The 25,947-nt window shown below is 34.4% G+C and overlaps 3 protein-coding genes across 3 annotated transcripts; 1 reads left to right on the top strand and 2 right to left on the bottom strand.

Annotated features, from left to right (window-relative positions):
• Positions 1-543: 543 nt before the first annotated feature.
• Positions 544-2,802, bottom strand: LOC134256563 (uncharacterized). Its single transcript, XM_062739247.1, has 3 exons — positions 2,785-2,802; positions 1,428-1,546; positions 544-1,126 (listed from the first exon to the last, which is right to left on the bottom strand). Exons 2-3 carry the CDS (start codon positions 1,542-1,544, stop codon positions 824-826), a joined length of 420 nt encoding a protein of 139 aa, XP_062595231.1. The 5' UTR covers positions 1,545-1,546; positions 2,785-2,802; the 3' UTR covers positions 544-823.
• Positions 2,803-2,808: 6 nt separating this feature from the next.
• Positions 2,809-6,345, top strand: LOC134256562 (baculoviral IAP repeat-containing protein 7-B-like). The gene is made up of 5 exons (XM_062739246.1): positions 2,809-2,927; positions 3,819-4,309; positions 4,508-4,756; positions 5,238-5,375; positions 5,563-6,345. Exons 2-5 carry the CDS (start codon positions 3,823-3,825, stop codon positions 5,769-5,771), a joined length of 1,083 nt encoding a protein of 360 aa, XP_062595230.1. The 5' UTR covers positions 2,809-2,927; positions 3,819-3,822; the 3' UTR covers positions 5,772-6,345.
• A 1,203-nt stretch (positions 6,346-7,548) lies between these two features.
• On the bottom strand, positions 7,549-16,199 carry LOC134256564 (periodic tryptophan protein 1 homolog). The gene is made up of 15 exons (XM_062739248.1): positions 16,075-16,199; positions 13,503-13,552; positions 12,970-13,148; positions 12,432-12,511; positions 12,026-12,122; positions 11,459-11,566; positions 10,979-11,097; positions 10,699-10,757; positions 10,138-10,234; positions 9,793-9,854; positions 9,176-9,287; positions 8,995-9,085; positions 8,628-8,749; positions 8,088-8,190; positions 7,549-7,801 (listed from the first exon to the last, which is right to left on the bottom strand). The coding sequence occupies exons 1-15, from the start codon at positions 16,135-16,137 to the stop codon at positions 7,584-7,586; spliced, it is 1,560 nt and encodes a 519-aa protein (XP_062595232.1). The 5' UTR covers positions 16,138-16,199; the 3' UTR covers positions 7,549-7,583.
• Between the last annotated feature and the right edge of the window lie 9,748 nt (positions 16,200-25,947).

Raw genomic sequence — 25,947 nt, 5'->3', positions numbered from 1 at the left:
ATGTTAGTACTATGTACCAAATATTCTGCTTTCACCTGCATATGCTGCTTATAAATGTCTCCCTAATTATCGGCTACTGAGTAGCATGCACTATAAGTACGATGAATTTTTAAACCGATGCAGGCTACTAACACATAGGTTGATGTCACAGGGATTTCAACAACCCCGTTTAAAGTCTTCATACATTTTGTAAATTCTATAGTTGTTTTAATGACCTTACATATACTGGGTTGTATTTTGGCTGACTTGTTTCATACCAACTGTTTAACTTTTGTCTTTATACTTAATTTGACAACAGAATGCTCCGTCTGCATGTACTTGATCAATATAAAAGGCTCACTGAGAGTGTGACCGACCAACAGGGGATACTTACTTCTCCTAGACATCTAATCCCACCTCTGAATTCCAAGTACTTTGTGTTTATGCCCTGTTTACATTTTTTTTCTCATGAGATCTTCACCTTTCATGATCTTTTTATTTTAAGAAATGTTTCTGTTAAATACCTGGTACTTAAATGTCACCTTAAACAATTGGATTGACTCCTTGTCTCTGTTGGATAAAATAATTTTATTTGTATTCATTTTACACGTTTAATGTTAGGTAAACTATTCTACCTTTGCTAAAATATGCAAAAAATCTATCTTTAAAAGTTTATACATTTACAGTCCTATACACTACAGTTGAGTATTTGCCATATATTGATATACCTAGTCAAAATTCGACATCATTTTCATCAGATGGTGTAAATCAAACAACGACAGCAGCTTCTAAAGCCTCAGCCACGGCACTGTAGAACATCTTTTTTTCCGGGCTATTGTCCTTCTTAATTTCTTTTCATTTTCTCTGGCTGGGATGAAGATGATAAAAACAAAACAGAACACGCCACTAACATAAACGTTGGTACAGGCAGTCCTTTGTAATCGTTGAGGGCCGCATGAGAGTATATAGCTCCTATCATTATTACGGTGAGTATAGCATAGCACGTTTTCCGCAGTCCCGTAGTGAACAGTCCGACGACACAGAACAATTCCCAGGCTCCTACAGTCACCATGTAGATGTAGGAAGGAGGGATGTAACCGAACCAGGCAGTAGGGCATACCTCAGCCAACTTCACAAATTCCTTGGCCTAAAATAACAATGCCCAAAATTAAAAATAATAATTAGGATAATTTTTTTCAGCTAAGGTCTACTCAGTAGATATTAAGCATTGCATATACAGTTGCTCTTCTTAAAGTCAGTATTGTCCGAGAGAGAATACAATCTCTAAATTCAATATTATACATGTATAACCGTTTTTCAATTTGTTATTATCTCTTTACTTCATTTCATTCTTAAAAATGTAAAATTGATTTTTAAAAAAATGCAAAATTGATAACTATAACATTTCATTCAATTAAATTTATCCCCAAACAACCAAAGAAACAAACCATTTCCGCGTGCATGTGCGGGATGAATGGGCAGACTTTGATGAGGCTGGCCATCAGAAACATAAACGTCACAATCCATGACAACACACGCAAGGCAATATTCACTACTGTCGCCATGTCTGCAAATACAGAACCATGCATCAAAATGCTCTGCCAATCTTTATTACGATTATGGTAGTTTTCACTAATTTTCATTTAATTTAATTAATGGACAAAAATCTGTCTTGGCAATCGAATGGTCTTAGCTGCGCCAAGCGTAAGTATTTAGAAACTTTTCATTTGCGGACAGACCCTGTATCAAACTCTCTAGAGATCGAGAGCCAAACTCAGACATCTTCAGGATTTGTAGTAGCAATCTTGTCTTAATTTGTTTCTATTAGACAATAAAAGCGCGTCATCGCCAATATGATGTACAAAATAGTTTTCTAAAAGACTCGGGTGTCGAAAGAGATGAATGGAATTCCAGCATGTCTCAATATCTTTTTCTATTTACGGATTTTTAAACAGTTACAACGCTGGCGTAATGCTTGATGCCTCGATTTTTGCTGCAAATATCATGTAGAGAATACGAACACTGTCGTGCAACTCGATTTATAATTCAAAGAAATCCTTCAACTGTTCGACAGTGGATGTTTTGATGATTATGCTTCCGAAAAAAACATCATCAGAGGCACTTGTTTTCGTTTAAGGAGAGTCCCCTCCTCTGTATATTACTGTCTAAAGTGTCTCTATCTCAAATGTCAGTAGCATACTTTTTAAAGAACAAAAATAAATAAATATTGATCAATCCTCAGGAATAAATTGTGTGCTTTTTATAAAAAAAAAAAAGAAAAAAAAAAGAAAAACAACGGTATTTCTATAATCAAACACTCAAGAGCATATTTACGTATGATGAAGGCAAAGCTTACCTCTCAGTTTTTTTGGTTTTTTTTTTTTAATTAACTGGGTCAAACGGCGTCTAGGGGAATTATAATCAAATAGAATTTCATCCAAATGCGAAAACGTACCAAAAGCTTAACTGTTCTTATGTAAAATATTCCACTGCAAGAAAAAAACGGCAAAAATAACTATTTCTTTTAAAGCAACTTGTGTAAAATACATGTAAATATAAAAATATATCAAATGCAGAAATCTTGGAATGCCATCATATGTTCAGAGGCACGATTTCACTAGTTACCGCCCGAGAATTTTCTACATTCCTCATATTAAATCAGGAGAGAAAAAATGTTTAACCATACATACCCACCAATAGGCCTATGTTATAATAAAAACTCAGCTGTTTAAGACGGTGTTAACTTATTGTTATTCATCAAAACACCAAGAGTTGAAATAGAAATGAACACGAAACTGAACGCACCAAAAACTGAAAAAGTAGTTCCGATCTTGTTTGTTGTTAAATCATGGGTTTTAAAGTCGCAAAATAAACGGATTATCCATGCAGTCAGCAGGAACTGATTAGATTAAGCAAAAGAACGTAGTGCATTATCAAGAATCTCAAAGGTGATATTAATTTAGGGGATTTTGTTTGTTTAGTTTTAATATAATGTTATACGATAACGTATTGATAGAACATTTCTACTTTCGTTTTCGTGTAAGTTATTTTTTCATGAAAGTTACAGCATGTGAAGAGTGTATTTGTTTCAGAATGTGTTTGTAGAGCAAGTTAAATCAATTTTTATGCATTTAAGGAGTAACATTCTGAATCATTAATGTCATGTCATCCTGATGTTGATATACTTTATTTAAGGAATCACTGTCTATAGTTAGTGTAGCATGCCAGGGCATCAACGATAGTGGGAAACATGGAATAATTTGCATAACGGGCGAAGCCAGTTATGCATAAATTATCCCATGTTTCCCACTATCGTTGATGTCCCTGGCATACTACACTAACTAGGCAGTGATTCCTTATATTTCCATTTCATTGTGAAATAAATTGTAGATTTAGACTTTAAAAATGTAGACTAATAGATTTAAACTACAGGAGGACTTCTATGCCAATATCAATAGTCCTCGCCCACTGATGTCAAACACATAGGCAGCCGCACGAGATTTACATGCATATTTGGCCTTCTTAGCGTCAGACACAGTGACAGATGCGCACGAGATTTGCATGCATATTAGGCCTACTTAGCTCCTGACCTATCGATCTGCCTAATTAACATTCCGGCAGAATTATAAAGAAATAAACTCCGACAACTTTCAATGAGTTATCACAGAGAAAAAAATTTGAAATGGAAATATTCAATTATCATGATTATTGCAGGAAAACTGGGAAATAATAAAAATTCCCCTCATACTGAATAGTGATTGTTTATTTTGTAAAGATTGAATATGATGAATGAATAATGTTTTTGATTTGTCATTTAAAAAAAAAAATCTTTTCAAAAGAACCATGGTGATAAAAGAGGATGAAGTGGATGGGCCAGTTCATAATCATAATAATAGACCTGATTGTAGCGATGATGAACAAGAACATGTATTAGTGTACAGGGCAGAGATCTATCGTCGAGAAAGCTTTCAAAACTGGCGCTATCAGTCTATTGTAAAGAAAGAGGACCTGGCAAAGAATGGCTTTTACTACCTCGGAGATGGTGACCGGGTGCGCTGCGCCTTCTGTAATGTTGTGTTGAGTTCTTGGCAGGAAGGAGACGACGTGCCAACTGAGCATAGACGACATTCAAAGTATTGTCCTTTTGTGTTAGGAAAAAAGACATCCAATATTCCATACTCTCCTAGTTCAGATTGCTTATCAAATATACAACCGGAATATCCTGAGTTTAAGGATTACCTCAAGAGACTAGAAACGTATAAAAACTACTGGCCCAAGGCAATGAAACAGAGGCCAAAAGAACTAGCTGCCGCTGGCTTGTTTTACACAGGTAAAAAGTCAAGTACCTGCCGCTTATTGGATAATGCGACAACAAAGTTAAAAAATTACTTGTCTTATTATTTTTGGATATCAAAAATTTAAAAGCTAGGCAAAATAACAACATCAGTGCCTATGAACTCTTTCATGTATTTTTCATCGCTTATTTTTAAAAAAGAAATTGCATGCAATTAAGTTTCTGACATTTTAGAAAAGGGTGATGCTGTGCAGTGCTTCCAATGTGGGGGACTCCTTCGGAATTGGGAACCAGATGATAAGCCGTGGGAGGAACATGCCAGGTGGTTTCCTCGATGTTTGTTTATCCGCGAGAACAACTTCATGTCACCGGTCCGAGGTCCACTCCATCGAGAATTTAGACAACACAGAATCCGCAAGGTTTCTCTGGGATATGATGAGGAATTGGTTCAAATGTTTGAAATGGACAGACAATCCCGGGGGTGTAAGTACAGAAAGGATTGAAATTTAACTCAATGTAACTTACATCTGTTTCTTTTTTGTGTGAAAAAAGCTAACTGTTACGATTTTGTGAAAAAAAATATATGTCCAATCTATGTAAATTTTTCCTGCAATGATTGAAACTACACTCGTACTATTACCTGCATTAATAAACAAAAAAATCATTTTATTTATAATATATGTAATATACAGTCGGTAAAAGTAAGTTAAATAATGTATTATTGGTTCACAGTGATGGAAGATCCCATTGATAATAAGGAATTGGCTTTTTAAAGAAATTATTCGAAAATTTTAAGGGATGTCTTTTTTAGTATATTTTATCAAAAATAGTTGTTTGTATTTAGATGATATACATTTCTTAGATTATGAGAAATAGATGTTAAAACCAAAGTACCGATAATAATAATATTGGGATTATTATCTCATTTACAGTATTTGATCTCTCCTGTCATTATACTTTTTAGTACCTGAATGTGAAGATGAAAATACGTTTGTTGAAGAAATAGAAAAGTTCAAAGTTCAACAGGAGACCCAGCCTCCTTCTCAGTCTTCAATCCCACCAATCACTGAAGTGGAATGGAATTTAAACTCTGAAGCTACAGGTAATAAAAAAATAAGTATATCTTCCAAGTGCAAACGTGTGGAAAGCTGTTTTTTTCTTTTAAAATTCATGTTCAATGACAATGTTCAAAAATCCATGTACCCCACATCAGAATTGTGACAATTTTGTATGAGATACCACATTTCAACTGTATTTATGTACATGATTTGGATTATGCATCATTGTAGGTACATCCAGTGAACCAATGGGCTATGATGAAGTGGACTTTGGTACTCAGGCCTGTGTGGGTTGTAAGAGGACAGATTCCTCAGGCAGCCTCACACTTCACCCTTGTCGATGCTCCTGTTGTGACAAATGCCTGCTAGACCTGAACCAGTGTCCGTCCTGTAAAACTAAAATCAGGGCTGTGGCAAAGAATCCCAAGCCAGCAGGATAGAGGAGATTTAGTATAGACAGGATAGTGACTGGTGTGTTAGCTGGTACTGAATGAATTTATGTCTTTATATTATGTGATATTAATTGTGTTAAACACTAAATGGGCAGAATGTCGACAAGAATGAACAGAGAATATGTCTAGTCAGATGAAATAATGATTATTTGCTAACTTTTATGCTTCTGAGTATTTTAAAATTGTTAGTTATCTTTGCATACTTTTTATATTTTTGTTTACATGTAAAGTATATGAAAATTTTATGTACTAGTACCACGTGAAGTTATCCATTTATGCTTCTACAAACATAATTTTTTCAAGTATAAGCTATATTCTGATAATTTAATTATTTTATAAGTGAATATATATGAGAGGTAATTATATTTCATGTAAAGTATAAAATGAAAATTATAGTGTTGTAAAATGACTGTTTTATTTAGCTGGGAGTTTATTTTACAAGGAAAATTACTGCAGTGTATTTAAACTTGTAAATGTTACTCAATTTTCTTCTGTTTCCAAGTACACCACCTTTATACCGTTATCAATTATCAGAATGAAGCAGAAATAAACTTTCATGAAATTTTCTCTTTTCATTTAATTTTCCTCAAAAGAAACATCTCCTTGGTGCTCTGGTTGAAAAGATATACACTCTATTTATTGGCAACACCAAGGCCGAAAATATAGCAGAAACGTGTACATGCATTAATTAAACTTTATACATTTGCTTTATGCCAAATTCCAAGTTTAAGAAACAAAAATGTTTTAGAAACATAGCTGTGACAATTCCCACCCCAAACACACACGATAATAATGGATTATCTTCTAGAAAATACCAGTGTTTCAAGTTTGATGTCAGACAAGCAAAGGGTTCTTGAGATAGATGTTATTGATCAGTATTTTTATCATGTCTTGTTTGACCATTGACATTTAACCTTGCAACCTCAAAATCACTAGTGATCATCTACACTTTAAAGGAAACCAGTGTAACACCTTGAGATTACTTGGCATGCCAGTGCACTGCAGATTATAGTGTTGGCAATGAGTACCCATTAATCGTCCAACAATGTGAATACAATTAGTAAATAGTAATGATTAAGGACAGACGAGACGTTCCTCAATAATATATAATTTTTTCCAAGATTTTGTCATTGAAGATTGAATTACTACTTTAAAATGTTTACTCACAAAAAATTGAGGTACCTTACCAGGCATTTGTGCGAGATACCAGAGGATGGCATTTCTTATATAATCCTTTAGGGAAAAAAACTTAGTTTGCCAAAATCACATTTTTAGTGTTTCAAATTTTTAAAAAAAAATTAGAAACCAGTTTAGAAATCAAAGTTAGTAAAATTTTGTATATTTTTCATACATTATGAAGATATACAAAACAGATATTTGGGGAACACATCATCTGACCTTAACATACTACTTAATATATACTGTAAGCAAGGTCTAAAGAAAAAACATCTGATTCATCTAGTACATTTGTTCTTCATCCGAAAAGTATGTAAATGACTGGTTCTTCCAATTTAACCACACTCCATGTTTTGATTACACATGAAAAAACAACCACAGTACAAAGAATATTTTAGAACTTATATTTATTACATAACCAACATTCTCACAGGCCTAAGATTTTTTTAATGTGTCACCTTAAGTTGTACGGTTCATGTACAAAAACAAATGCAGCCTTAAACAATTAAAATGTCAACATAGCTAAAGCTCCACACTTTAACACCCCCCTTTCCCATTTACCCCTCCCCCCTCCCTCCAATCCCACCGGGTGACCCCTCCAACAAGTTAAAACACAATTGACAATTAATTCTCTGATTGCTTTTTCCGTTTCTTCTTCTTCTTTTTCTTCTTGCCGGTGGTGGGGGCGGGTGAGGCCCCTTCTCCCAGCAGGGTCTGGACATCTTCCTCTTCTTCTTTGTCTATCATCATCCCACTCATGGCTTCCTCCATCTCTTCCTTCACATCACCATCTCCATCCATGGTTACACCAACAGGTGCTCTAGAGGCAAAGTGTTTTCTCACTGAAATACAGAGAAAGCATGTTAGAATGATTTTAAATGAACCTGGTATACCTAACATAAAATGAGTACCTTATGGTCACACTTGGAATTGCACCTTTTATTTTGGAGTTTTACATTTACTGAATTATGTATTGATATATTTTAAACTTTCACTTTATTGAAACCTAGCCAAATAATGATTTTGAAAGAATTAACATAATATACCATTTTATAGTAACCAAAGAAACAGCATTATCGTCAAAAAATTCTATGCTGAATAAAGTTAGAATCTGAATCAAGTGTATACCTGTAGCACTCTCCCTTATGTCCCATACTTTAATTTCTTTCTCTCCACCAACAGCAAAAACAAATGGTGCTTCTGGACATGCATCAACACAAAAAAGTTGATTCTACAAATAAACATTCAAGAAATTGTACAAACACTATGATGCTTCTTTTTTTTGGGGGGGGGGGTAATTTTCACACCCTTAGTAGCTTTCCATTTACTTAAAAATATTAATAATTCAAAGCAAATCCCATATAATAGCAATTTACAGAGAAAATGAAAAAATTTTGAAAATTTCTTGGACACTTACAGTTTGATTCCTTATACATGTATATGACTTTCTTATACTGTGTAAGAATGAGTTCAAATAATATCCACAGTGACAGCTTTATTTTTTTATAAACAGATTTCTATACATGTATATTAGAACTCATATCTAAGTTTTACTATGCATACACATCTTATTATACATTTATGCATTTAAAAAGAAATATCAGCAGTTAATAGAAAGATCTAATTATACAGTATTAATTGTGAGAATGACATCCTAAGATACATTACCAGCTTAAGGTTTCGTTCCAGAACTGTTGAGGGTTTATTGTCTTGCACATCCCAGATCTTCATTGTCTTGTCTGTGGAGGTTGTCACCAGTAATCCAGGGACTGAGGAACTCTGACAGAGACCTGCAAGTAAAAGAGCACAGAATGTATACACAGTTGTGAATTAATCACTCTATGGATAGAATACCCTCCTTGACTGACCTTGATTAATAGGTGGTCAGTCAAGTATTGCTCCCAGTTCCTACCATGACTAAAGCATGAATTACCCATCAAATATCTATGCGAGAAGAGGAAATTGTACAAATATAATTCTTATTTCTGCAGACAAATGGAATGAAGTCATGACAATCAAGATAGGCAAAGATTACCTGTCACAGCCTCATTGTGTGCAGAAAGTGTGAACACTGGTTTGGTTGATCTTTTGTCCATGTAAAACACATGCCCCTTATCTGTTGTGGCCTGTCAAAATATTAATAATGAGTTCAGTCATTTTACAGTATTTACTCCTTCATTTCAACTTTTGATCTTGAATAATGCTGAATCACTTACATAAAAATTTGTCTGATTGAATTTATCCCACAAGATATTTTCCACTTCACCATTGAGAGTCCAGCTTTTAAAATTTTTATTGGGGTCTTTACAGTCAAACATTTTCACTGTGCTGAAAAAAAAAAATCCAGTTGGTTTTAAATCTCAAGTTCACTTTACAGGATGTTGCAATTTTTTATTGATACACTGTATCACTAACATGGTAAAGATTTTGTAATTAGGCATTATTACAGATAGTTAATGTGAGAGAAAACATTAATTTCCTGAAAAGAAAAACAAAACGTGAGCAGACCACATTCAAACCTGAATTCTCACAAATAACTTTTCTTTAAAAGAGTTCAAAACGAACATTGATGTTGAAAACTGAATTGTCAGTAATATGCATTACCCTCTAACTATTGAATCAAAATAAACATTGTGAGAACTGCTGGGTAGTTACATTGTTTTGGCTAAGTCTATTAAACATGAATAATTTATCTTTTTATACACTGCTTTCAATTTGATACATGTATCCCTTTCATCAGTTACATACATGTATATAAAATAAGATTTCACTTTCTACTGATGTCATTACTTTATACTACCTAAAACACGTTACAAGTAACTAGACATCTTACTTATCAAAGGATCCAGACAGGAGACAGGAAGAATCTGAGGGACACCAGGCTAGGCACTGAACCTAGAAGTAAACAAAGTTTTATAGTGTATAAAAAAAATATTGGACAACTAGCTGAGAAATAGCAACCATTGTCTGCTTGATATTTTGTTCCAGAGGTTTCAATGGTTAATAGTTCAAAACCATGGTACAGGCAACATTGATCTCTGGCAATGACAATCTGAGATTGTCAAAAGTGATAAAGAACCCATTGCATAAATATATACATGTATGCATTATTCGTTTTAAAAATCTATCACATTAAATTCAATGTATAATTCTTAATACAAGTCGAGTACACAGTCACCTTGTCTTCGTGTTGACTGATGGTTGTTGCTGGTTTTCCTTCTGACAAATCCCAGAGTTTTACTGTACAGTCTGCCGAGGCACTTCCAAGGACATTCCTGATGAAAAAGAAAATAGTAAGGCCATCTTTAAAATAATATTTGCTTGCCCTCTCCCAACTCAGGGTAAAATTAAAGTGTCGCCATGTAGGTGGAAAAAATCTTTCTTCCAGAAAATTACAACATAGTTGTTGACAGGATAGAGGGGAAAAGAAAAAAAAAATTGTGTCCTAGAATATAAAAAAGTTTGGAGTTTGGCCATTTTAATTCAGTCAGTTGGGAGAGGACAACCAAACAATTATTTTGATATGACCTAACATTTAATTTCTTTTAAATTTGAATGCAAAAAATATTTACAAATTGAAATGGAAATGGAACAGCTTTTGTACATAGAATAAAAGACAAAATTAGGAGAAAAGTTATGGGTTCAGCAATTCCTCATCTAAGAGGATGCATTTGATGAAAATTTTGCATTTTATTTTACAACCAATTCCCTTTAATGATAATTTCACTGTTTACTTTACCTAACATTAGCATTCCAAGCCAAATCAAGAACAGCATCTGTATGACCATCTGTTTTCTTCTGTCAGACAGAAAAAATAAATCACAGGTTAATATATTTTAGGTGGATGTGGGCATATTTAATTTGGAACAAAGTAATATTAATATCTAGAAACATGGTGTGCCAGTGAATGTTTATTACAGGTCTTCCTACTGCTCTCTGTTAATCATAGCGTTAACTTCGTCGGACAAAAGTCTACAGTTCTGTTCACTTCTTTCAAAAGAGCAACCATCACTACTTGCCTTTTTGCTTTTTGACTTGACCTTTGACCCTAGCACCACCACAGGTTCTAATGAGTCCACTAGATCCAGATCCCAAATTTCTATTATGGGCTCCATAGTGCCCACAGCCACAAAATTTCCTAGAAAAAAAAATCACTCGACATGTAAATGGCAGTTTCACTACTTTTTACATTTTCTTATCTTGAACTCTACAAATATCAGGTTACCAGATGTGACAACTACATGTCAGTAAATAATTTTACATCAAAAATGGATTCTGTAAGCAGGTAAGTATCAAGAAAATACCAAAAAGTTTAATCATTTTCCAAACAGCTGTAAAGAAAAAACGAGGCTACAATAAAATAATGATATTGTAATTAACACAAACAGAGGAAATGTAACCCCCACCTTCCCACGAAAACAGCAACTTTACTGGGGAAATTTGTCCAAAATCAATACTGTTTGAGCTAGTAGCTGATATAACATTATAATAATCTGTACCTGGTTTGTCTTCCCCGACATCATAATTCAGCCACTCTACAGCCAGAGGGAAGGAGGAGAGAATAATATCATGGTGGACGTACAGATTCCCCAGGTCTTCATTGTACACTGTTCATTATAGAAAATCACTGTTCAAATGTACATATACTCCAGCTTATAAATAAGTATATTATATCTGTAGGTTTGGTACAAAGCAGAACATGCATGTATTTAACTAGTCAAGGTGGAAGGAAAATGTCTGACACCGTTTTTTCGTGAGGTAGACGTTAACTCTTTATTAGAAAGAAAATATTTTCATGAATTCTGATTATTACTCTACGTAATCTTTTGGAATGTTTATATACTCGGGAATTATATATATTTTTGCGGGCTCATTGTCTCATTAATTACGCAAAAATAAAGTAATGAAAAGTAATTAACAGTATGAATGACCAACATATATATTTTTCTATATTCCCAGTACATTTTATCATATTCATGTTTGAATATTTAAACTAAAGGAAATATGCAAAATTTTACAAAGAAAACAAAAAAATAAATAAATGTACTACTATTTCAGTGTCTTACCATACACCTCTATGCAGCAGTACTCTTTCTCTGCCTTTCCCACCACAATCAGGTTATCTGTGGCTTTGATTTCAAAATCTTCATCATCACTGTCTCCCTACAATAACAATACTTATATAGATATTATACATGAAAGTAATTATTATATAATAAAATTAACTAAAACTGTGTACACCATTCAAAATTTGCTCTCAAAGCCACACATTTTTTAACATATTCTCTCATATAGCATACATCTTGAATCCCCAGATATATAAATTAAATGAATTTCTTCTAAGGTTATAACAAATTACGGATTTAACGAAGTTATTTCATACATGTAGGTCCCAGTGACTTTGTAATAACTGTGTTTTGCTGTATTTGGAATGAAATCTTTCTTATTTTTTATGATGATATATTCCCTCACCTCTTCTTTTAGTGTGACATAGGGATCTTCAGAGTTTGATGCGTAGTATGTCAAATTACCAATCCCCTTCAGCATATCCACTGTATAAAACAAATGTGTCAAGATAAACACAATAAAGAAATTGATGGGACAGTGCCCAATAACTTAGAATGATGTAAATGATTTTGTTTTAATATGTTCGTGGTGTGACCATTAGGGTGAGCGCAGATAGGCTACTTATTCAGTTTTAATTTAGATTGAGCTCATCAAACCACAGGTGACATTTGGTGCGTCTAGACTCTGACGACACATGACATTGAATTCAATTTGCATTACCAAAAGAATATTTGTCACAGAAGAATTCCAAACTGAAGTTACTGTATTGAAAATAAATTAAAGATGTTGCAAATATTTTTTATAATATTTGGATTTTTTCACACCACTATCAGATCCTAAATTAACTAATGAAATTCTTCTAGACTTCTTCTGAAATGTTGAAAAATTACACTTGAGAAAACAACAATGGCAAATAAATCAGTGTTTTGTCTCTTCTCCTCACCAGCTTCGTCGTCCTCATCATAATCCGCCAAATCATATTTTGTCTCAATGTCATCATCATCGTCCAATTTACGCTTGTCTCCCCTTTCAGTAGTTCCAAGTTTATCATCTTCACTTATTTTGTCATCATCATTATCCTCTTCTTGTTCATCATCTTCATCATCAAGGACATCGATTTTGCTGTTAAAAGGGAGACACAGAATTTATTAGTTTTTACTTAAAATAAATGTATTTTTGAAAAGAATCAAAAGGTTCAAATATAAAAAAGAGTGATATATTTTATCCATTGTACATGTCAAATACTTAAATACTGTAAAGCATGGTTACATCAAACACACATATAATGTAGCCTTGATAATAAAGGGATTTTTATTCCTTGCAGTCTTAAAATATGCATGTATTATGATCTTAATGGATGTAACAAATTACCTTTTACCTAATTAAAAATCATTTGCCTCTGGCACTTTGCTAAAACCATGTTTAACTGTATAGTTGATCCCTATTTTTATAACATTAAAAATAAGATTAACTTACTCCTTGGTGTCTTCTATAACTCGCCTTAATTCATCCTCACTCAGTTTAACCTTCAAATATCCAAAACCAAACTTTAAAACAGATAGCAAGAAGATGAAAATAGGAAAAACAAAACTTATCTAGATGATGACTGCTACAAAAATGAATACTGTAAACCAATTTTTATTTGCAACACTTTATTTCACGATTTACCAGAGGTAATCTAGTTTGCGAGGATTAATTTTCGCTATCAAGCCTTTTTTGGATCTGTTATTAATAGACGCAGGCACTTTAAGGACTGGTTCATGGCGCGAAATATTCGCGATGATGAGGATCTAGCGAACCTCGCAAAAATTTCTCTCAAATGAATAAAAATTGGTTTACAGTAAATGAAATATTCAGTTACTCTTTATGATATAAAATGTTTACATAATGGTTCAGATTAGTTTAATTATCAATACATGTACTTAATTATCGATACTGTATACAGGGTTATTTTCGCCCTATGTTATTTTTGCCCTTTCACAATTGCAAACAATTCGCCCCATTTTAATTTCGCCCACTTGTGACAAAGGCATAAGGGGATAAAATAAAATGGGGGAGAAAACTTCCCCTTATACAGTTGCTTATTTAGCTATTTTCTAACAACTGAAAATGCTGCACCTCTGTGCAGTACTTAAAATTGAACTAAACAAAGCAGATAAAAATCCCTCATAAATTTGTGTCTTCTAGAGAGATCTTGTACTTGAACAGCTGTTGAAGTTCAAAAAGTTTTGAGACTATACAAGGCAATTGATATTTAAACATAACAGTTATTTCCTGACTCGATTAAAAGAAAATTTGGCCAATAAGATAATTGATTTGTAATAATTCAGCACAATGTGAAATGATTGTAGAGGACAGTATAAAAGGGACTTTTATTATATAGCTAATAAGGCCATCCTTAAAAAAATGTTTGTTTGGAATTGCCGCCTGAAGGGTTTCAGACACAGGAGGAAGGGAGGGAAATTATTTTTTTTTAATTGAAGATGAATTTAAAATTTTTTATAAAAATCTCAGTAAACAGTAAATACGTATACATTTTCTTACTTTTAAAAAAAGTATCTACCATCAACAATAAAACCTAATTTTACATAGGTCTGACATGTGATAAATGTAATGGGCAAAAAAATTGATTAAATAAAAAAAAATCTTCCTACTTTTGGTCAATAAAATTTTTTCAGGAGGGGGCATTTCAATGAGGCGGGAGGCAATTCCAAACAAACTATAATTTTATTTTGGCCTAAATAGTCTCTAATAAAATACTACCAAAAATCTAGAGAATTTTAGCATTCAATATCTTGACGTTTTATTGAACGCTGAGTTTGTATTACGTATATGAGTATGCCCGAAACATTCCGAATCAAGCGTTCAATATCGAACGCCCCATTGTAAACAAAAAAAGTCATCTGGTCAAATTCTCAGAGCTAAATTAAAGAAAGGAAGTGGCATCTAGGTAAGATGTGTTTATTTTTCATACAAAATGAAATTATTTATTTAAATTTAGTACATATTAGGCCCATTAAAACCTAAATAGGCAATTCATATCGCTCAGTAGGGTCATCGGAATGATGCACGATATTGAACACTTACAGGACAGACGTTAATTTGAATACTGGTACTAAAAAACATTAATTTAAGTTTTTTAGTTGGAATAATTATTATAAATTATGTGGAAATGTTTTAGCTATGTAATAATTAAAAGGAGTTATTGAACTTATATTGGTGAATATTGGCACTCGTTGGCTGTTCAAATGCACTCGCAAGCTCATGCATTTGAACAGCTAACTTGTGCCAATATTCACCTATATAAGTTCAATAACCCTATAATATTGCCTCGCTAGTGAGCTAGCTTTTCTAGTTATTTGAAAGAGTCTCCCTCTATTTCAGGCAAGTTAAGCAACGGTGAGCCTGTTTAACCCTTGGATGAGTGACTGCTTCACGATACAAAATTGGAGGCAGCATAGTGACTCTGGGTGTCTGGTGTTCTGCTTCAGGAAGTCTAAGAGCTAGGACTTTTTGTCCATTTACAGACTTTGTTTTTGGACAGCAGGGGTTGCCGTAACTGAAGAGGTTCCAACCTGTCCAGGTACGGACTTCTTGTTCGGGAATGGCATTGGTTGCCATAACTAAAGAGGTCTAGACACTCAGAGAGAACTCATGCTACGCTTCGGGTCGAATTTAAGCTTCCCTGAGCGTGGGGAAGCGTAGCGGACAGTATACAAGCAACTTGTGCTGCCTTGCTAGTAAGCTAGCTTTTCTAGTGATGCGGTAGAGTCTCTCTCTATGTTTAACCCTTTGATAGGTGACCGCTTCAGGTTACATAATCAACTTATCATACTTTCCAAGGCTTAAATGAACACAAGGTGTGTACAATAGCAAAAACAATGTAAATACATGTACATCATTATCTTAAAAAAGTATCCATAAGTTGCAATGTCGGAACTACCAGACTACCTTTGTTTTAGGTTGCTTTACTGATAGTCCGTAGTACTTATATGGACTGCTCAAAGAGGTAAAAAACAAGTATATAATTAGACACCAAAATTCTTACTTTATCGGGAATAGACTTGGCTACACCACGTTTTACCCATTTTATACATGGTATGATGTTCATTTCTGGTAGTAAAAACTGTCGACACGCGTGCTGCTACATTAGGAAGTTGACTACGGAAACTAAAATAAAAGTAGATCTAAAAACGAGAGTGGAATGCGGAAATACGGTGATTTTATTTCACTTAACGAGGCCCGATCTACTTGATCTGCGCATACGTTTTAACGCAGCGTCGACTCAGGCACGTCACAATACCCTTGACTGCCGTCACAATTGAACCTTATAACGTCACAATTAAAATGACGTCAAATTGCGCTAAACTGTTTCGCTGATCTTGCTTACCTGGTTGCTGGCATTTCCATTATTTTTTTTAAATATTTAAATTAATAAACAACTTAAAAAACCTAATTAATTTTGAAGGATCAATTTTTTGGTACAGATTCATTAATTTTATCCTGTTTTATTTCAATTTGTGGGTTAAAAAAAAACAAACGCTGCAACTAAAAGTAAACGATTTTAGTCTTTCTCTTTGAACATGTTGAAGTGTTTATACACACTCTTTTTATTGCGGACTTAATTATGCATGGATTATCTTCAGTTTTAAAAAAATAAAATAAGTATAAAAATCATTAAATTGAACCCCCGAAATATTTTATTTTTTTTATATATTACATGATATTAGTAAAAATTGCAATTGTGTCGCCTTTAGCCCCCCCCCCCCCCTCTACCCCTATTTTCCACGTAAAAAAACTTTGCGTGTTAAGAGAAAAATTAAGCATGGCGAGAAAATAATTTCATAATGTAAGAATTATTATTTTTTTAGAAACTAATACAGTATTGTACATGTAATCGTTTGTTGGTGTTATGTAAACCCATTGCGACCTATTATATACGTTTAGTTGGATAGAATAAATCTAAATTTTGTGTTTTGACATGCCCCCTTTTCACTGCAATAAAGGCTACCGCCAATTTTCTTTTCATTTTTTATAAGAGGAATGAAAATTGCATGATATATGTGAAAAACAAAGAATTTCATCGTGTATTTTTTTTTATTTGTAAATTTCTTTGTTTATTGAAGAGTTTTAGTATGTAATTGTGTATAAAAACACGAAAAATGGTCCATATCTTGACAGTGCCCCCATTTCACTACAATAAAGGCAAGGTAACAAAATTTCATTCTAATTTTTCACAGCATAAAACATACAAGTATATTTCCAAGAATTAAAATTTTTTATCATTCCGTTTTCGTAATTTTCAACTAGATCGTTCTACGTCAAAGCAGCGTTATGTGACGTCACAATAGCGACGTTTGTTTTTTTCCCGCTGACTTTTGCAACTGTGATTATAGGCATAACATTGTTATTAATCAATAACGTACACAGTTAACAAAAAAGAAAATTTTTTCATCATTTATAACAGTTTTATTTGATTTATGGAGTTTCTTAATATTAGAATTCTCTTCCTTTGGTTGATAATTCATAGCAATTTCAGTTGTGAAGAAATACATCCATGATATGCTGATATAAAAATGCAAAAATATGAGATAAAAATCAGCAAAGACAGCGGCGTAAATCAGGGAAATATGTTTAATTTTATGATTACGATTAATTGTATTTTCTGGATAAAACTAAGAAAAAAATTAAGAAATTTACTTGTACCTATATATACTTATTGATTTATAGTGTTTGTAAATTCTGTTGTATAAAGTCATTCCTAGGTTCTATTAGGTGTTGGTTGTTGACGGGGAAAGGGGGGAGGGAGGGCAGAATGATTCGAATAAAGAAGAAAAGAGTTTATCTGTTTAAATTATTTCTTATCAAAACAAAATACTCGTTTTTTGCAAAATAGTTTTATATTCAGATGTTTGTCAGTGCTAACGTACCTTTTTTTTAGTGCAGAAAGGTCAATATTTATGACAGAAGAGTACGAAAATAAAAGAAAACGTCATATTTCTCGTTTATTTTATCATAAAGGTATACTTTTTTCTTTGTTAAAATAAAGAGAGGGGTCATTTCTTCCAAAAAATATGAATTACAACATTTTCACACAAAGACTTTTTAAGATATTACCTGTTATGCATGTCGGAATTGTAAAAAATACGACAATAAAAACGGGGTGATACTTACATTGTGCTCCTTTATAATTTTTCATGCGAGATGAATTACAATGAACTTGCCTTCATTTTAAAGATACAAGTCATATAAAATAATACATGTTGATTTTGAATGTGATTTGACATTTTTGGTTCTTTTTAGCGCATATTTGGAGTAGAACAATAATGTCTGAAAATAATATTTTTTTAGCATTTCACACCGTTTTTGCACGTGCTCCTGTGTAAAAATAAGCATATAAAGGTATTGTTTTTAACACCTAAAAATTAAGAGCAAGTGGTCAGGAAAGAAATGTCAAAGTTTACACGAAAAATAAAAATTTCAAGTTTTAGCGAACGAAAAAGAATAAGAAGTCATTTATACATATATATATTTTTAAACGGAAAGGCACCAATGCAACTTCTCGGGCCTTTCCGACTAGCGGAAAAACGACCTCGAGGTTGTTTTTACGACCTCTGACGGAAAGACCCGAGAGAAGGCACATTATTTAAAGGCCTCCATAAAAATTATAAATCCTGTGCGTTGTGAAGGTTTTTCATGGGGATTTGTTTCTGTTATAAATAATTCAATCATTTTTTACTGAAGGCCTCACACGAGGCACTAGAAATCATAATACAAATTTTGAACAACTGCATGTCTACCGAAACTATAGTCTACAAAACCACTGGCACCTGACGAATGGTGTACCCCCCCCCCACTCCCTGCGTTTGTATTATATACACAAAAACTTATCAAAAATACATAATTTCCTAGTCTATACTTCTGATATTTTGATATCTGATATCAGATCAGTTCCCGCTTTTGTTAAGATTTAGAGATCTAGTGTACAATACCCGAAACTACATAGTCTAGAAAAACCTGTAAGTACGTACATACACAAAACCGACTTCAACCAATTTTGACATAGAACGTCTATGAATGAATTGGAACAAAAATTGTGAATGTCATGCTTCCTGTTGGAGCCTTAAAAGGATGGGAGTAAAACCATCAAAATTAGTGCTACATCTTCAAAATTCTTCTTGAATACTCCTATGGGATAGTCTCCTGGAGATCAAACAGTCCAACTATTAGCATGATTGTAATTGTAATAAGCATGTAAAACCCTCTACTAAAATTGTGAAATTCAGGGTCCCATTAGTACTGAAGTGGGATCCAGGGAACAGGGACCTTTTTTGTGTCCAAATTATGCATAAATTTAATAAATCAACAATTAATTTTGCTGTTACTGTACATGCAGGCCATACCCTGACCCCAAAAATTTGCCCCCCCCCCTTTAAAGATTCCTGGATCCGCCACTGAATTATAGGTGTATGTTATGATGATTAAGGGTGCATCTTCCTAAATTGTGAAATGTGTGACCTCCGGGTGATTGGTTCTGCCGGAGGGGGGGGGGAGTTCTGATGATTATACAGTGAAAATGCATTTGTTCTTTAACAGCTAGTTTCCTTTCCTGACCCTGAGTCCTTAAGCATGCAAACAAAATAAGTCTAGATCTTCGGTTATTATGAGCAAATGTGCTTCTTTCAAAATTGTGAATCTCATGAGCCCTGGGGCAGGGGCTTGGGTGTAAGGATAGGGTTTTATCGATTATATAGTGAAAATGCATTAATTCTTTCTTCTCTTGAGAATTTATTAGATAACCAAGCGCATTGTTATGATAATCAAGAGTGCCTCGTTTATAGAATTGTGTATGTGATCCAAGGTTAGAGATTCCGGTAGGAAGGGGGTTTATTAAACATGTTAAATATATAGCGAAAAGCACTATTTCTTTGAAAAGGTTCTTCTCTGCCACTGCCATCTTCGCTTGCCAAGGGTTTCTGATACGCTACTCTCCTCAACTTCTTCCAGAATTGTGAGTTTCATGGCACCTACCTATCTTAGATTTTCTGGTGATGAATTGATCGATATTAATATACATGTAGTAAAAAAATGCATTTTTATTGGATAGAAGACTTTGTTAATTTAAAACGGTTTCAAAATTGAGAAAGAACACGTTTGATAAATAAGATTTGTTAAACAACTCTACAGATTTGGGTTTTTTTTTTAGAGGGATTACTGAAATAAGACGAACTGCTGTCCATTAAGGTCCATCGTCTCAAGCCATGGTTCGGAGTCTGCATATTGCTCGATCTCTCCTACCAAGAGGATCGTACATTTAATTTCGGCCGTGGTTAGCACATAAGACCGTCACCAGAGACTTCCATGTTGGCCTGTCTTGTGTCCATCATTGAATCTGTCCCCATGTCCAGTTGTTTTCTTTCATCTCTTTCTCTACAAGTCTTCTCCACGTTTCTTTTGGTCTTTCTCTTGCCAGTTGGTGTCCATCTCAATGCAACCCTTGGGATGGACGTTGGGTGCATTCTACATGTATGTCCTATCCACAGCCATTTTCTTTTCTTTATAACTTGGGATAGAGGGATGGCATTGGCGGATGCAGAGGGGGGGGGGGTCCGAGGGTTGGAACCCCCCCTTTATTTTTAGCCAAGTGGAGAGAGAGAGGGAGAGAGAGGCGGATGAAACGTTTTCCAAGAATAAATATTTGTACGTCTAACGCATGTATTGAACTAGATAGATTTTCATGTTTTTGATCATATTTTTTGAAGGAACTAACATGAAACTCTTTGTTTTTAAACCAAACCCGCAACCCACCCCCACAAGGTTTTTCTTCAAAAAGAAAATTCTTTGTACTCTTCGGAAATGCTAAAAATCCATTGAATTTTAAGGCTTAAGTAGTGTTTGAAATGTGTTTTTTTGCTTTCAAAGAAAAAACGGACATAAAAAAAACCGATATTATTTAGATCTGTCCATACGTGTGTGTGTGTCTTTGCTTGAGAGTGTGTAAGGGGAGGGGTGGGGTAGAGGGACACAACCCTGGAACCCCCCCCCCCTTTCAAAAATTGCTGGATCCGCTCCTGGATGGTGTTAGTCGTTTTGTACAGCTCTTCGTTTGAGATGGTATTACTATTAGGTCAGAAAAATGCGTAAAACTCTGCTTGTTTGAAATGCTTTTTGTAACTTTCCATGCTTCAGCACCATACAGGAGGACCCCAAGCACGTTGCTCTTAAAAATCCTTTCTTGGTATTTATGCTGATCTTTGCTGACCTCCGGATGTTTCTTGGTGCAACATATCCTCATGTGGCTTTAGAAATCCGAGCTTATATAGGGGTTTGCTTATCTTGTTTAGAAGCTGCTCGTTCTGCTTCAATGCGTGGACCCTGAGGTCCATGCAGTAAATATATAAGCGAGATTAAACCGGATGCCCTGGGCAAACGACAGGCTACGCATGCGCGAGAATGCTAGAGAGTTCACACCTTAGGTAACTTGCCCGTAGAATTATTCGCCCTATTCGAATTAAAAAATGCCATTCATTTGCAAATCGCGCTTTTAAATCTGCATATCGCATTTACATATTCATTGGCAGATCCGATTTTCTCTCTTTTACATATACTTTTATATACAAACTAAACATTGATTCTATGGTACAAGCATTTTAAGAAGTTACAGTATACATATACATGTATCTTACAACTTGAATGAAAAACGTCACTGGGCGAATAGTGATAGCTTTAAAAAGATAGAGTGAGTTTTCACCGGCATTAGTTTTAATTTGTGCATCAAGGCTCGCAAAATAATTTTCTTTAAGCTTACCATATGAAAAAGAAAAAAAAACCAGAAAGGGGGTAGCTAAGGAAAGTCTAGTGCAGTGCAGTTTTGAGGGATTTACTAATAGCATATTAAAGAAATTGAAAAAATAAACTGATGATAATAATTACAAAGAAGGTAAATTAATTAAAGTATAACATTCCATTTCTGACAGAAAGTATTAAAATCTGTCAGTTTTTTAATTATCTTTTAAAGTGTGTTTTAAAACTTTAAAATATGAATTAGATAAATTTAAAAGACATTGGATAGATGGACAGGTATTCTGACAACGAACTTTATAAATATAATGCTTCATTAATATCAACATAGTGTTGAAAATAATTTGATATTTCAGCAATCTCAATATCGTTTGACAAAAAAATCTGCTTACTACAGGGCTGTGCTACTCGTGAACCATTAGCTATCTATTTTTCCCATGATAAATTTCTTCCTTATAAATCCAGAACAGGTATCAAGTCCCAGCCTGTATGAGTTACACGTATCAAAATAACCCGATTTTTTAAACTGACAAAACTAAAGGTCGCTAATCGGAGATAAATTTCACAATTTTGCTTTGAGCTACAATCAGTTATAAGTAAGCATATCATTGTAGAAAAAGTGAACAAACCTACATGAATATTCCCTACACCTAGAAATTTTCTTAATTGAATTTCAGTTAGAAATCAAAGTACTCAGAAGTACAGAGAGCCGGGCTCATTTACAGAGTAGAATGGATTTCTTACATGAATCACGTTTATATTCTGATGAAAAAATTATTTTAAAACTATCAATATAAATGATAAGACACTGACAGTGAGTTTTTCAATCCTAATACCACGGTCCGATTTTGTCAGAATCAGAATTAATCTGGTACCGCAGCTGAATGTAAACAAACAGGCCAGTCTGGTTCCCTCTCCTGCTTTACCTCGTATGTGTAGAGAACTACGGTAACACTTATCAAAAATCCTTACGCTAATGAACTATGTTCTTTGACTTATGAAGTTTTCAAAGTCATTACTATAAATGTTTATTTTATATACATAAAACTTCGTTTTACTTTTGTTGCTTTATTTAGCGTTTGTATTATCTCAAAAGCGGTTGAGAGTAAGAACTATATTTTTGCACGTAACTTTAAAATGGCGACTATTGGGTTAACATCCTGCCTTGAACAGGATCACATAAGCCGGCAATTGCTCTTTGAGCAATAAGCCCGGCTAAAAAACATGCATATGGTCCACGTATTGCAGTCCTTTTTTAAAGGACAGCAACTTGTTAGCTATAGTTTTTCAGTATATGCCGTCATGTCTTCTCTTGCATTTTTCTTAATTTCCTTGTCTATAGTCCGATATTCTGCTTGGAACTGATCTTTTTGTCTCTTTGATTTAGTGGACAAGATTTTCTTTTTATTTTCTTTGGGTTGCTCTACTATTTTCCATGTACACTCCGAGATCCATTCCTCCTTTTCCCTTTCTTGGGCCAAGTATTTGCTGTGCATTATCTGACAGAACCTCATTAAATGTTTCCATATCAATGTCATATGAGTGTTCCATAAGAGCCGCAAACTTGTTCTGGACTTTTGCTTGCAAAGATCTCATCATTTTCGCGTCTTTCATTTAAGCTTTTGGATATTAATAGGAGGCAGTCTTTGATCTTTAAATTTTCCGTGATTCCTCAGCTTTAACTTGACTTTAACCAATACTAATGACTTTAACTAGCCAATACTAATGAGTGGTCACTTCCCACATCTCGCTCCTTGTTTTGCAACCACATCCAGGAGGCTACTTCTCCATCTTTAGTAAATGATGACATGGTCAATTTGAATTTTCGTATTACCATCTGGAGAGTTCCATGTTGCCTTATGGATATCGTTGTGCATAAAATAATATAGTCCCACCAATTATTAAGTTGTTTTCTTTCCAGAAAGTGCACAGCCTCTCTCCATTGCTGTTACATTCTCCTAAGCCTTGCATTTTGCTTACCCATGATGCTTTATTATATAGACTTCTATAAACTTTTTTTGTTATGATTATTTCTACTCCTCTACTGTATGATGTTTCAGTTTTTCCAAAGTAGAGTATTTGATATCCTGACACTGACACCTGACACAGTTGTTTTTTACCCCGTGCCTGTCCATTTCGTTTCACTTACTCCAAGAAGCTCAATCTTGTAATGCTCCATTTTTCTCACCACTTGTGCTATTTTTCCTGTTTGGTAGAGAGTCCACACGTTCCAGTAGCCCACTCTACGTGTTATTTTTGGTCAAAGGACATCTATCAGGATGGGAAATTCACTGTTATAACTATCAGTACTAATATCCTGAGTGGTATCAATCCTTCTTCCATCACTTTGTTCTCAGCTGGTAAAGGTTTCTGTAGCTGCATTGTTTGGCATGTTAGGGCTGCTGGCCCTAAGCAAAACCCTCTGAATTCGGAGGGTCAGTGGTTTTCTTTCAGGGTTGTCCTTCCCTTGTGTCTGATTGCGTTACCTTGCTTTCGTGCTCAGCTACACGGATTTTCTGTCTTGATTATCATCCATAGCCTTCGACTTTTCCATGCCTTCCCAAAATCCGGTGATGCTATATATTAGACCCATAGATCAGGATTGCAGGCATCAGGGCATATCCACACACCAGTGGGCCATGCATGCCGTGCATTTAGGAGCCTAGTCTCCTCCAAGACCTTGTGGTTCTGCTTGGGGGCCGTAAGTTACCCAATGTTCATCTGCTACCTCGAGGATGATCCCATATCTGGGCCACATAGGTCTAACTGCGGAGAGGCTATACCTGGCAGAGAAGACTTACATATTTTTGCTAACTCTTTTGCAGGGAACTGCTAGCCAGAGATGGAGCTAAAAGCACAGACACAGACAGTCATACACACTGTATGCATCAAACAGCCATTAAGCATGCAGACTCGATATAATGACGTTTACCTCTATATATTTACAAAATGTTTGGAATTTGGACCATTCGGTCGAATGTCTGGTACGTTCTGACCATAGACCTAATTCCGTTCATTTGTATTATATAATCTATAAACTGCATGAGAGAAGCTGCTCTCTTTTGTCATTAGTTTATATAATTATTAACCCTTGATGATTAATCACTGTAAATAATGCATTTGAAAAGTTTAAAATGGAATACGAGCATATGGTGAATGATTTTTTTTTTTTATTGACATTACAAACTTATACTTTCTTAGTTTTAATTATCACGAAGATTTGTAAATAATAAATAAAATTGAGACAAAGGTAACTATTACATTTTCTTTAAAGACCAAAACAGGCCACTGTAGGAGGTAAAAATATATGGGGTAAAATTAAAAACAGTATCGAAGTACTCTCGTTTTGATAAGAGTCTGCATGGTGGTATAGTGAAAATTGGGGTCAAGTATATATAACTATAACTCTATGAGATGTTACCGAGTAATAGACTAATTATTTCATACATCCTAATCATCCTATCTCTCTTGCTTTTGGGCAACAAAACTATCAGTTTTAATTTTGTTCTTTTACGTACTGTTCTCTAAATTGTTGTATTATACTCAGGTGACCGTTAAGGCCCTTGTGCCTCTTCTCATCGAAAAGCTGGTTATGGTCGATGTCAAAATGCCTGAACTTCATTCGATATAAATGAAGATTACTCGCATGGATTTAATTTAGCATGGGGACTGGTTGTATAAAGTGTAGAAAATTGTTGATTCATTTATTTTTGTAAAATGTATCATTGTGCAGTACTTTTCTTCATTGCTGCATGTTAATACTTAAAAGAGGAGTAAAATAAAAGGTTAATTTTCATGGCCTCGGTGCATACATTAACCTGCTATAAATACATGTATAAATCTATGTTTCTCTCAGCCCCGTAGGAAGCAATTTCAGTTGGGGGGGGGGGGCACAACCATATATCTTTAGTTGATGGGGACACAGTCACCCAAAAATTCCTTGACTAGCAAATTAAAAAAAAGGTTATCAGACGTTTTATTGAGGGGGTACAAGCATATACATGTAGTAGCTATGATTTCTATTATAATTTCTATAGTAATCTATATATTGCCCCCCGTACCCCCACCCCCCACCCGGGCCTCCCGATTCCTACTGCCATGTCTCTGTTTGTAAGGAAGC

The sequence above is a fragment of the Saccostrea cucullata genome, unplaced genomic scaffold (genome assembly GCF_032062105.1).
Source record: "Saccostrea cucullata isolate Sc308-1 unplaced genomic scaffold, CSIRO_AGI_Scuc_v1 ctg887, whole genome shotgun sequence".
Taxonomy (NCBI): Eukaryota; Metazoa; Mollusca; class Bivalvia; order Ostreida; family Ostreidae; genus Saccostrea; species Saccostrea cuccullata.
This window is presented reverse-complemented; position numbering and strand designations above follow the sequence as displayed.

What these genes read in the sequence shown, in the direction of transcription:
- LOC134256563 (XM_062739247.1), bottom strand. Translation starts at nt 1,544, where the DNA reads ATGGCGACAGTAGTGAATATTGCCTTGCGTGTGTTGTCATGGATTGTG. An exon ending in CGCACATGCACGCGGAAATG is followed by an intron (nt 1,127 to 1,427) that starts GTTTGTTTCTTT and finishes TTGTTATTTTAG; the next exon opens with GCCAAGGAATTTGTGAAGTT.
- LOC134256562 (XM_062739246.1), top strand. Translation starts at nt 3,823, where the DNA reads ATGGTGATAAAAGAGGATGAAGTGGATGGGCCAGTTCATAATCATAAT. An exon ending in CGCTGGCTTGTTTTACACAG is followed by an intron (nt 4,310 to 4,507) that starts GTAAAAAGTCAA and finishes CTGACATTTTAG; the next exon opens with AAAAGGGTGATGCTGTGCAG. An exon ending in GGACAGACAATCCCGGGGGT is followed by an intron (nt 4,757 to 5,237) that starts GTAAGTACAGAA and finishes TATACTTTTTAG; the next exon opens with TACCTGAATGTGAAGATGAA.
- LOC134256564 (XM_062739248.1), bottom strand. Translation starts at nt 16,137, where the DNA reads ATGAACATCATACCATGTATAAAATGGGTAAAACGTGGTGTAGCCAAG. An exon ending in TCAAGTCAAAAAGCAAAAAG is followed by an intron (nt 10,758 to 10,978) that starts GCAAGTAGTGAT and finishes TCTGTCTGACAG; the next exon opens with AAGAAAACAGATGGTCATAC. An exon ending in GCTTGGAATGCTAATGTTAG is followed by an intron (nt 10,235 to 10,698) that starts GTAAAGTAAACA and finishes CTTTTTCATCAG; the next exon opens with GAATGTCCTTGGAAGTGCCT.